We start from the raw sequence: 10,293 nt of genomic DNA, 5'->3' as shown, positions 1-10,293 counted from the left end.
TTAGGTTCATCATCACACATAAACACATTTGTTATTCTCAACATAGAAATTCTTTCCGTTTAGTAGACCCCTTGTGTTCAATCTGTCTTAAAGGAGAAGCCAAAAAAATAAGAATATCTATTTGGAGAGACAGCTTGATTTCCATATCCAATGAAATGCATGTACAATAGCCGTGCAGATTTTTAAAATTTTACCACATCCCTGTAAAGTTTAATAGTTTAACTTGAATATCAAAACCAGGCAATTGTAAAACAAAGCATTTGACGGCAGGAATGTCAAAAACCATTGTGTATAAACATCCTCAACATTTTTAAGAACAATTGATACCACAAACTGACTTGTGCACTTCACCATATATAACATATGCATCTGGTATGCTGCACATAATGAAAGCAACCGCCATGCTTAAATAAATTAAATTATATACAAGAATATGAACAAGTTAATCAGCACAAATATGTTTGTACATTTCAGAAATACACCCTCGACTATGATTATTTAATCCAGCCAGGATAACGCGTGTATATATACATGAGATAGTGCTTTGATTGCCAACAAGAATATTGTACTTTGGCAGAAAAGAACCATAAAAACAAATCCATGTAATCTTCAGCTTGTTCACTGTGCACTGAGTAGCTGATCAACTGATAAACCAGGCTGCTTCGAGAAGACAATAGCGCCGTCTACAGTGCCAACTTTGTACCTGAGCATATTGTCATCTGCGACGATCCTGCATGATCCCCGCGATTCGGAATGCATGCAGATGCCAAGATAGTGGATATGGTCTTGCACGCTATTTCCACTGACGGACCTGAATAGAAGAGCAATGTTAGGGTGAAAGAACATCAGCTGGCAAAGAGTTCACAAAGGACAGAATGTTAAAACGTGAGAGCGGAAAGGACCTGCTGCAAGTGGGTTCTTCACCAGAATCGTCACAGATTTGCTCGATCGGGTATACTAGGCTATCGAGCCCAATATGGTGGCTAAAATCAGAAGCATGTCGTACTTTTCAGGATAGACAAAAACAGACGCCAGTACTACTTATGCTTGATGCCACTGTTCAGATATACAGAGGGTGTACTGTCCACACATGAACAAAGATAGTTACATCTGCCTCATCTAAGATTTCTGTATTCAGAAGAACAGCACAGAAATCAAATTATACTATCACTGAGGTTCTTGATTCGCCGACACTTGCTGTCATTCCCAACAAAATATTAGCAATAACTAGTCTGTCAAATGTAAAGAGAGCTCAGTCTGAGAATTGTGCAGTAATTATGTAGTATTGATTTTAGTGATGTTAGAAGTTTTTTCAATGCATTTTATACACATGAAAGAATCGATTAAAACTAAGAACAGAGGAGGAATGGAATCCCCAACAATGCACCCTATTCCATTCAAAAAGGACAGCTTGTAGTAGAATTTAGCACGAGGATGAATTCATGAAAAATAGAGAAACTTCTGAATAAATGAAAGCATATCTTCTTCAGACAAATATTAGCACTCACAATAAGATCAAGGGCACAAAACGAAGCCATGGCCCCTCCCATGGAATGTCCAGTCACCATGATGGGAATATTGTCATATGCTTCCCTGGTCTTCTGGATGCCATTGATGACTCCATCACGCAATGTTGTATTATGATATGCAGAATAAAACCCACTGTGCACCTATAAACAGATAGATCACCAACATTAATACTGTGCATGAACCAGCATTTTCATCATAAATACTGTGCAGCTGCACTAATCGTCTTTGTAAACATACAAGGGGCTCGAATAGTGTAACCATAGTAGCTCAACCAATGAATGAAAGGATCATCTAGACCAAGGTATGGGATAACTTGCTTCAATCGATACCAGGGGCTTTTACCCTCTTTTCGGGAAAAAAAAGGTATACTTGCTCGAGGAGGAGGGATAAGAATAGAAGAAGATATTCACCTGGCCGTAGTTCCCCCCTTCCCACTGTCTCCACTTCTCTTTCCCAATTAAAAAAACAAGAACCAAAGGAGGTGGTAACCTGAGAGACCACCAATGCTGGCTGTCGTGGGCGGGGGAGGAGCTGAGAAGCATGCCTAAAGAAGCAATTGCATCCAGAGTAGAGACAAAACCAGCAAGCAAGAACAAAAAGGAGCAATTGCATCAAAGAAAGGTGTTTTTCTTCATGCCATCATTTTTCTTTTCTCACGTACAAGCACAAATCCCATGTCACCACAACGGTTTCATTAGCGGAAAAAGCTGGCGACATGAAGAAAATAGTGAAATGCTTTAAGGCAAGCAAAATACTTAGGACTTAATGACACCATCACCTCAATTTTATATCAGAAACCATTGAGGTGGGAATTTGAGTTAAACATCAGTATAAATTATGGGTTTAGGCCTAATATAAATGCTGGGTTTAAAGGCGAGAGTTGGGAATTTTGTCTCAGCACACAAGAGCATTTTAGGTCCCAGAAACCTCTAGATCAAGTAGAGGAGAGTTCAAGGTGTTCAGGAGTGACAGAGAACATCAACCTACAGTGATGTCCGAGCAGCTCTGTCGTGGCTGCATACTCGAGCTCCAGTGTGCGCCGTCCAGCGGCAACGCTGCGGCCACTATCTGCATTTCAAAAACCAGAGACCAAAATCAGGGAGATCAGAGTGTCAAGTGATGGGAAAATATAGGGGAATAGCATTAGCAAAGATGAAGGATTTCGGATCCAGTAGCAAACATAAATCTTCACTCATGTAGCACCATTGAGGAGAACGACCTGGACCTGGAGGCAGAAAGCAGAGGAGTTGAGGAAGAAGAGATTGTGTGTTGGCAAGGTCTAACTCGGTGCCTGGCTCCGGGTTGAGACAGGGGAGTGAGCGAACATGCACAACTAATAGTACAAGCTCTAAACTGACTCACTAATACATGTTCTTACAGCACGAACTAATAGGTTTAAACTGTACAATTACTGCAACGATGTATTTTTCTTGTTAAAAGTCAAGACTCAATTTAGCTTCGGAACATATATACACGAACTGCAAAAGACAAAAAGGAACAGAAAAGAAACACAGGGAGAAAAACCAATTTAGCTACGCGTATTCAGGCAAACCTCTCCTTTGTTCATGTAGATTGATGATGACCTTAATATCATCAAAATCTAATTTCAAAGCACCCGAAATAGTCATTAGTGCCCAACTGAACCTAACAATTGAAAGGAACTAATTTAGAGGAAACAAAAAAAGAGCAAGTTTATCATCAATAGCTCATATCGGCAGAAAGTATATCATCAATAGCGCGGATAAAAAATCTGGAGGTAGCAATGGCATATACCCATATGAGGGAAAGGGTAGGTTTAGGTACCTGGATGGATTTTACACCTTAGAAGCAGCACCTCTCAATGGTGATCTACTACCTGCAGCAAACATTGTTGATAAGTTGGGAAAAAGAAAAGGTAATTCAGAAAAGAATTGTGACAGCAATGGATGCTAAACGTCCAAACATCAATTATTTTACAGGCATGGGTACACTTCTAATTAAAAGACAGTCATTGCCCTAATTACAATATTACATGCGCGATTCTACAACGTCATGTGTCACACATGCCTTTCCTGATTACAACAGAGGAGAAGCCACGATCGGACTACGCACAACATGTTTTTTGGACACCCAGCTCAAACTTCCCTGCAAGGCCTTTGACCCGACATTGCGATGCCTGCTCACCGTAATGCTGAATGTTTTCTTTTGTCCAACCTTGGAGAACACCAGCGTCTCTGGGTAGACTCGCACTGTGAGAGACTTGGGAACCTCCATCTTCTGTGTATGCTGAATTTATTGGCCCCACATTTGTCACGGTTCTGTTCACCGTGAATGGCCTTGTCCTGAGTGGCACTGTTATCGATGGGTAGTTCAACTGTGCCTCTGGTATCTTGGGAAGCATTTTGCAGGACAGCGTCGGGTCACGCGCAATGGTTGCCAAGCCTTGATCACCGAGGAGAGCACATATGTAGCCAGCATATTCAGTGATGCTAAGGTCATACACAAGGCCCGGATCAATAGCTTTTATAGGATTGGCATGGCCAGCACCCATGGCATACGCGGTTGCCCTCGGATGCTGCTCGTCCAAGATCGGGCCACCAGCGCTGTCCGTGATGTCAGCTGTGGTGAGGATGGCTGACTTGATAGCAGCAGCAGACCAATCAGGATGGGAGCTCTTGACAAGCGCAGCGATTCCACTGACATGTGGAGTCGACATGGATATCCCTGACCTAATGTTGAATGGCCCAGATCCAAGAATGGTGAGTGGTGGCCATGCAACAATGATGTTGAGCCCGGGTGCTAATATATCTGGCTTTAGCACACCGGGGCTGAACGTGCTGGGACCGCGGGATGAGAATGACGCGACAGTGGAAGATGGACGGACACCAAGCACAGTGTTCTTGTATATGACTTCGGCACTGGCTTTGCTTGTTGCCCTTGCATACTCTATGATATTGTTGCCATCAGCCACGGTCACCTGCACAACATCACTGCCATAATCCTCCAGAAGGGTGGTGAAGCTAGCATCTTTCCTGTTGATCAGGACTATGCCAGCCGCCCCGGCACTCATGATGCCACTGATGTCAGACTGGTTGATTGCTGACCCTGTGTCATTCATTGGTCCTGTGTTATGGCAAATCACAATTTTGCCAGACACATTTCTTCCAGCCAATGATGACTTGCAGTGTTTGTTCCAATACAAAGGAACAGAGTTGGAGCTTGAGTTCGCAGTCTGATTGAAAGCTTCCCCACTGATGTGCTCGCCGTTGCCAAGCTGCACAACGGTCTGGAAGCTTCGGTCCACCGAGCCAGCTGCAACTGTGAGCAACCATGGTGCAGAGTTGGCAATAAAGGACCTTGGACCGTTGTTACCAGCTGCAGCCACGACAACAACACCCTTTGCTACCGCATTGAATGTGCCAATGGCAACCGGATCATCAGTGAAGTTGACATCAAAAAAGGGGCCGAGGGAGAGTGAAAGCACATAAACACCATCCTTGACGGCTTCATCTAACCCGACAAGTATGTCCGAGGATGCACACCCAAGAATTATGCACACCCTGTACATGGCCAAGTGTGCATGTGGAGCAATTCCGGCAGCTGTGCCCCTGCCGAGGCCGTGGGCTGAGGCATGACTGACGAAGTTCCCAGCTGCGGTGGACGAGGTATGTGTTCCATGCCCCGTGTCATCTCCGGAATCATATGCTCTGGGATTATGGAATTTGGCACCTATCAATTTGTTGTTGCAGCATGCAGCGCCATGGCATGAGCCCTTCCACTTTGATGGGGGTGGAGGGATGCCACTGTCATCAAAGGAAGGATGCTCTGAGTATATGCCGGTGTCCAGGACCCCGATTATGACTCCTCGGCCATAGTTGGTGTCCCTCCACAGCCCGACATCTTTCTCCAGTCCGAGGAACTTCGGAGTGTGAGTGGTGCTGGGGCGCCAGAGATGGTCTGGAAACGCCCACAGAAACTCCTTCCTTTGGGACACCATGGCGAGGTCGTCTTCAGTGAGCCTCACGGCAAAACCCGTGAAGACCTCAGTGTAGGTATGGATGAGGCGTGGCTCATCGGAGCCGGCGAGAGGCGTTGGCAGGAAGGAATCCTGCCACCAGCGGTGGTCGTCCTTGCTGCTGGCTTCGACGGGTGGCCTCAGCAGCACAATGTATGTGCAATGGCCTGGAGAGAGGCCTGCACCTAGGTCGTCGCATACCGTAGGTGCAGGAGCATGAGGGTGAGCGAGAAAAGTGAGATCATGAGGTTGGCCAAGGATGCCATGGCTTGAGCTGTGATTCCGAAAGGAAGCTGGGGGGCGTGGCCAATATGGGTGAGGTTGGTGTGTGAGGGGAGGTGGTGGTGATGGAAGGAGCCGAGAGGACGACGGGGCTGCTGGTGGTGGAAGCACGGAGCAGAGGAGCAAATGATTCTTCCTCTTTCTCTTGGTGGTGGTGGTGGTGGTGGTGGCATGGCGGAGAGCAGCAAATGCTTCTTCCTCTTTCCCTCACTCTGCCTCGGTTGGTTTGGGGAGAGAAAGAAAGGGGGGCAGAGCACAAGCACAACAATGGCTTCGGGCCTCAACGTTAAATGCTGCGTGCTGAACCTTGCACGCACGCCTAGATGCTCCTCTGCCTATATGTGAGTCAAATCACATTGTTCTGTGCGGTTCCTCTTGGCAGGAAGACACACAAGTGATGCACTGACACCCCTACATGGCGTAGGGAGACGCTCGTGTCGAGCTCGCTGGTCGAGAGAGAGCCTCCGCAAGAGAGAAAAGTTGAGCTTCCATCTATGGAAAAAGAGGAAGCTCCGCTGCTGGTGGGTGGTGGCGGAAGGAAATGACCAAGGGGAGAGGACGACGCTACGTGTCTGACTGTTGCGCTAGCGTGGTTTCAGTTTCAGCTAAATTAAAATCAAAATAGCGGGGCACTGGTCCCTGCAAAGCACACAAGGGCAAGGCTATACTTCATAGACACTAGTGTGTGTCGAGTTTGCGCTGGTGGAGAGAAAGCCTCCAAACAAACAAGGCCAAGTCTAGCGAGTGGCCGGCTGCTCGCTTAGCCTACGTGAGCGGCCGGCCTAAACCGGAAATTTTGTGTCATCTTCCTAATTAACCATTCTAATTAATAAAGCTTTTTACTTGGTCATTAAATGTCTGCACAGCCATCCCATCGGTGCATGCATTTTATTTTTTAGTGTATTTAATTCGTGGTTTCAAAAACTAAAAAGAGCATAACTTTTATTCCGCGTGTCGGAATTAAGATCCGTTTTCTCCGCTAGAATCCTTGCGACGTGCTCTTTGAAACTAGATCCAGCATCGGGATGTTTCGACGAACTAGTCTTCCTGCCAACTAAACATCAATGTGTGTGCAACTAGACTAGATTGCCACGCCAACTGAGCATATCTGTGTGCCAAAAAAGTCCTGCCAACTAAACATCAATGTGTGTGCAATTATACTAGATTGCCGCGCCAACTGAGCATATGTGTGTGCAACTAGTGTCCTGCCAACTAAACATCAATGTGTGTGCAACTAGACTAGATTACCGCGCCAACTGAGCATATATGTGTGTGCCAAAAAAGTCCTGCCTGTGAGATGTGCAACTTCGTATGTTGGCCCGGTCAACTGCGTGGAGGACTTGTACAACTCCGTATATTGCCTCCGCCAACTGAAACTACATATCCACAACAAGGGAGGGGAAGGAGTTGCACATCGACTAATAAGCTGTTGGCGTGAACAACAGACTAAGTTACACATAACACTGGTAGGGGGGTGGGCAGGGTGTGCAAAGCATGAAAAACTACACATCCATGAGTAAGGATCGGGGTTGCACATCGACTACTAGGTTGTTGGTCGGGACAGTAGACTAGTTGCACATTACGTTCTCATGGTTAGGTTGCAACCTCATAGAAAATTGGATCATGCAGCTACAAAAACTAAGTTTGTAAAGAAGTTGCACCATTCAGTACTAAAGTTACATAATGCAGTACTAAAGTTGTAACATATAGCATCAAAGTTGGCATCAATTTTTTTTCTTCAAAACATACTCATGGGGGATCTAGTTTCAAAGATCTCGTCGCGAGGAACCCAACAGTGAAGACGGAACTGAATTTGAATGGACGGTTTGAAAGATATGACTTTTTAAATATTTGAAACCCAAAAAAAGCGCACATGCACACCCATCAGACAAGGAATCTCTTGCTCATGTGAATATGTCATTATTATCTGTCACGTCATGCATAAAGACAAAATTTTAGACCACAACACTGCATGCATGTATGTGTGAGAGCCCGGCAGCTCAGTTTCGCTAATTAGTGTATATGCACTTTTTAGAATTCAGGAACAAAGAAAGGTTCGACCGCGTCAGCACGCAGCTTGCAGAGCTGATGGGGAAAATGGTGGAGGAGGGAACAGAGAAGTGACCCAAAGGGAGAGAGGACAGTGGCGGTGGTGGACTGGTGGTGGGTGCACTGCGAGAGAGAGAGGCTGAGCTTCCACGATTCCATCTATGGAAAAAGAGGAAGCTATGCTGCTGGTGGGTGGTGGTGAAAGTGGCCGAGAGGACGACGCTGCGTGTCGAGTGTTGAGTTTCAGTTGAATTACAAATTAAAATAGCGGGGCGGGACAAGATGTTTAGCGGAGTTAAACCACAATTAGCGCTTTTTGATGAAAAATTCAGTAGTAAATCAAAGCATCTGGATTTGGAAAAGAGAGGAGGAAGGAGCTCAGCTTGCCTGGCGAATTGGTGATGGATGATCTAGACGAGGCCGGGACTCGCGCATCGTCGCCTTCGTGGCGGGGACGAGGAAGCAGCCAGCGCCTCCTCGCCGCTGCACAATCCTTACTCCAGCAACTCGTCGGCGCTGCGCCTGCCGACCCCGTGCGCTCCGCCTCAGGCCCTCGGCGACGAAATCCTGCCGCGACCTCTCCGGGCCGGGGCGGCGCTCTGCGTCTTCCGCCCGCGGCTGCCTCGCACTTGCCGCCTCGGGCCCTCAGCGACGAACTCCTGCCGCGGCCTTCGGGCCGGGGCGCCGCCCTGCGTCTCCCGCCCGCGGCTGCCTCGCACTTGCCCCCCACGCCTCCGACCCGCTACCTCCCTTCCACCGCCTGCGGCGTTGAAGTCGCCGTCTCCGCCCATGGCTCGGGCCTAGGTGGGTGGAGATTGTCACACCCCCCGGCGCTGCGCTGGGCCGGCCCGTTATCTTTTATTCCTGTTGAAACTGCAGGAAAAAATAATGGTGGAGGAGGGAACAGAGAAGTGACCCAAAGGGAGAGAGGACAGTGGCGGTGGTGGACTGGTGGTGGGTGCACTGCGAGAGAGAGAGGCTGAGCTTCCACGATTCCATCTATGGAAAAAGAGGAAGCTATGCTGCTGGTGGGTGGTGGTGAAAGTGGCCGAGAGGACGACGCTGCGTGTCGAGTGTTGAGTTTCAGTTGAATTACAAATTAAAATAGCGGGGCGGGACAAGATGTTTAGCGGAGTTAAACCACAATTAGCGCTTTTTGATGAAAAATTCAGTAGTAAATCAAAGCATCTGGATTTGGAAAAGAGAGGAGGAAGGAGCTCAGCTTGCCTGGCGAATTGGTGATGGATGATCTAGACGAGGCCGGGACTCGCGCATCGTCGCCTTCGTGGCGGGGACGAGGAAGCAGCCAGCGCCTCCTCGCCGCTGCACAATCCTTACTCCAGCAACTCGTCGGCGCTGCGCCTGCCGACCCCGTGCGCTCCGCCTCAGGCCCTCGGCGACGAAATCCTGCCGCGACCTCTCCGGGCCGGGGTGGCGCTCTGCGTCTTCCGCCCGCGGCTGCCTCGCACTTGCCGCCTCGGGCCCTCAGCGACGAACTCCTGCCGCGGCCTTCGGGCCGGGGCGCCGCCCTGCGTCTCCCGCCCGCGGCTGCCTCGCACTTGCCCCCCATGCCTCCGACCCGCTACCTCCCTTCCACCGCCTGCGGCGTTGAAGTCGCCGTCTCCGCCCATGGCTCGGGCCTAGGTGGGTGGAGATTTTCACACCCCCCGGCGCTGCGCTGGGCCGGCCCGTTATCTTTTATTCCTGTTGAAACTGCAGGAAAAAATAATGGTGGAGGAGGGAACAGAGAAGTGACCCAAAGGGAGAGAGGACAGTGGCGGTGGTGGACTGGTGGTGGGTGCACTGCGAGAGAGAGAGGCTGAGCTTCCACGATTCCATCTATGGAAAAAGAGGAAGCTATGCTGCTGGTGGGTGGTGGTGAAAGTGGCCGAGAGGACGACGCTGCGTGTCGAGTGTTGAGTTTCAGTTGAATTACAAATTAAAATAGCGGGGCGGGACAAGATGTTTAGCGGAGTTAAACCACAATTAGCGCTTTTTGATGAAAAATTCAGTAGTAAATCAAAGCATCTGGATTTGGAAAAGAGAGGAGGAAGGAGCTCAGCTTGCCTGGCGAATTGGTGATGGATGATCTAGACGAGGCCGGGACTCGCGCATCGTCGCCTTCGTGGCGGGGACGAGGAAGCAGCCAGCGCCTCCTCGCCGCTGCACAATCCTTACTCCAGCAACTCGTCGGCGCTGCGCCTGCCGACCCCGTGCGCTCCGCCTCAGGCCCTCGGCGACGAAATCCTGCCGCGACCTCTCCGGGCCAGGGCGGCGCTCTGCGTCTTCCGCCCGCGGCTGCCTCGCACTTGCCGCCTCGGGCCCTCAGCGACGAACTCCTGCCGCGGCCTTCGGGCCGGGGCGCCGCCCTGCGTCTCCCGCCCGCGGCTGCCTCGCACTTGCCCCCCACGCCTCCGACCCGCTACCTCCCTTCCACC

At 49.3% G+C, this 10,293-nt stretch overlaps 1 protein-coding gene and 1 pseudogene across 11 annotated transcripts; both read right to left on the bottom strand.

Moving 5' to 3' along the window:
• Positions 1 to 402: 402 nt before the first annotated feature.
• LOC125515340 (secreted mono- and diacylglycerol lipase 2-like) lies at positions 403 to 8,678 on the bottom strand. Of its 11 annotated transcripts, none has more exons than XR_015603496.1 (7): positions 8,243 to 8,678; positions 3,334 to 3,385; positions 3,083 to 3,174; positions 2,514 to 2,598; positions 1,509 to 1,670; positions 903 to 1,232; positions 403 to 811 (listed from the first exon to the last, which is right to left on the bottom strand). XR_015603496.1 is itself a non-coding variant. In XM_087523536.1 (7 exons), exons 3-6 carry the CDS (start codon positions 3,122 to 3,124, stop codon positions 1,042 to 1,044), a joined length of 324 nt encoding a protein of 107 aa, XP_087379662.1. In that variant the 5' UTR covers positions 3,125 to 3,174; positions 3,334 to 3,385; positions 8,243 to 8,678; the 3' UTR covers positions 403 to 811; positions 903 to 1,041. The 11 variants fall into 11 exon arrangements, 1 of the variants encoding a protein (XP_087379662.1); XM_087523536.1 differs by having other exon boundaries at positions 903 to 1,080; positions 2,518 to 2,598; XR_015603490.1 differs by having other exon boundaries at positions 2,514 to 3,174.
• Positions 3,396 to 8,229, bottom strand: LOC147991512 (subtilisin-like protease pseudogene; annotated as a pseudogene).
• Positions 8,679 to 10,293: the final 1,615 nt, after the last annotated feature.

Source organism: Triticum urartu, chromosome 1A (genome assembly GCF_056163025.1).
Source record: "Triticum urartu cultivar PI428250 chromosome 1A, HENAU_Tu73, whole genome shotgun sequence".
Lineage (NCBI taxonomy): Eukaryota > Viridiplantae > Streptophyta > Magnoliopsida > Poales > Poaceae > Triticum > Triticum urartu.
The sequence above is the reverse complement of the archived record's forward strand: the minus strand, read 5'-3'. Positions and strand labels throughout refer to the sequence as shown.

What these genes read in the sequence shown, in the direction of transcription:
- LOC125515340 (XM_087523536.1), bottom strand. Translation starts at nt 3,124, where the DNA reads ATGATATTAAGGTCATCATCAATCTACATGAACAAAGGAGAG. An exon ending in TCTACATGAACAAAGGAGAG is followed by an intron (nt 2,599 to 3,082) that starts GTTTGCCTGAAT and finishes TTTGAAATGCAG; the next exon opens with ATAGTGGCCGCAGCGTTGCC. An exon ending in AGAGCTGCTCGGACATCACT is followed by an intron (nt 1,671 to 2,517) that starts GTAGGTTGATGT and finishes ATCTGTTTATAG; the next exon opens with GTGCACAGTGGGTTTTATTC.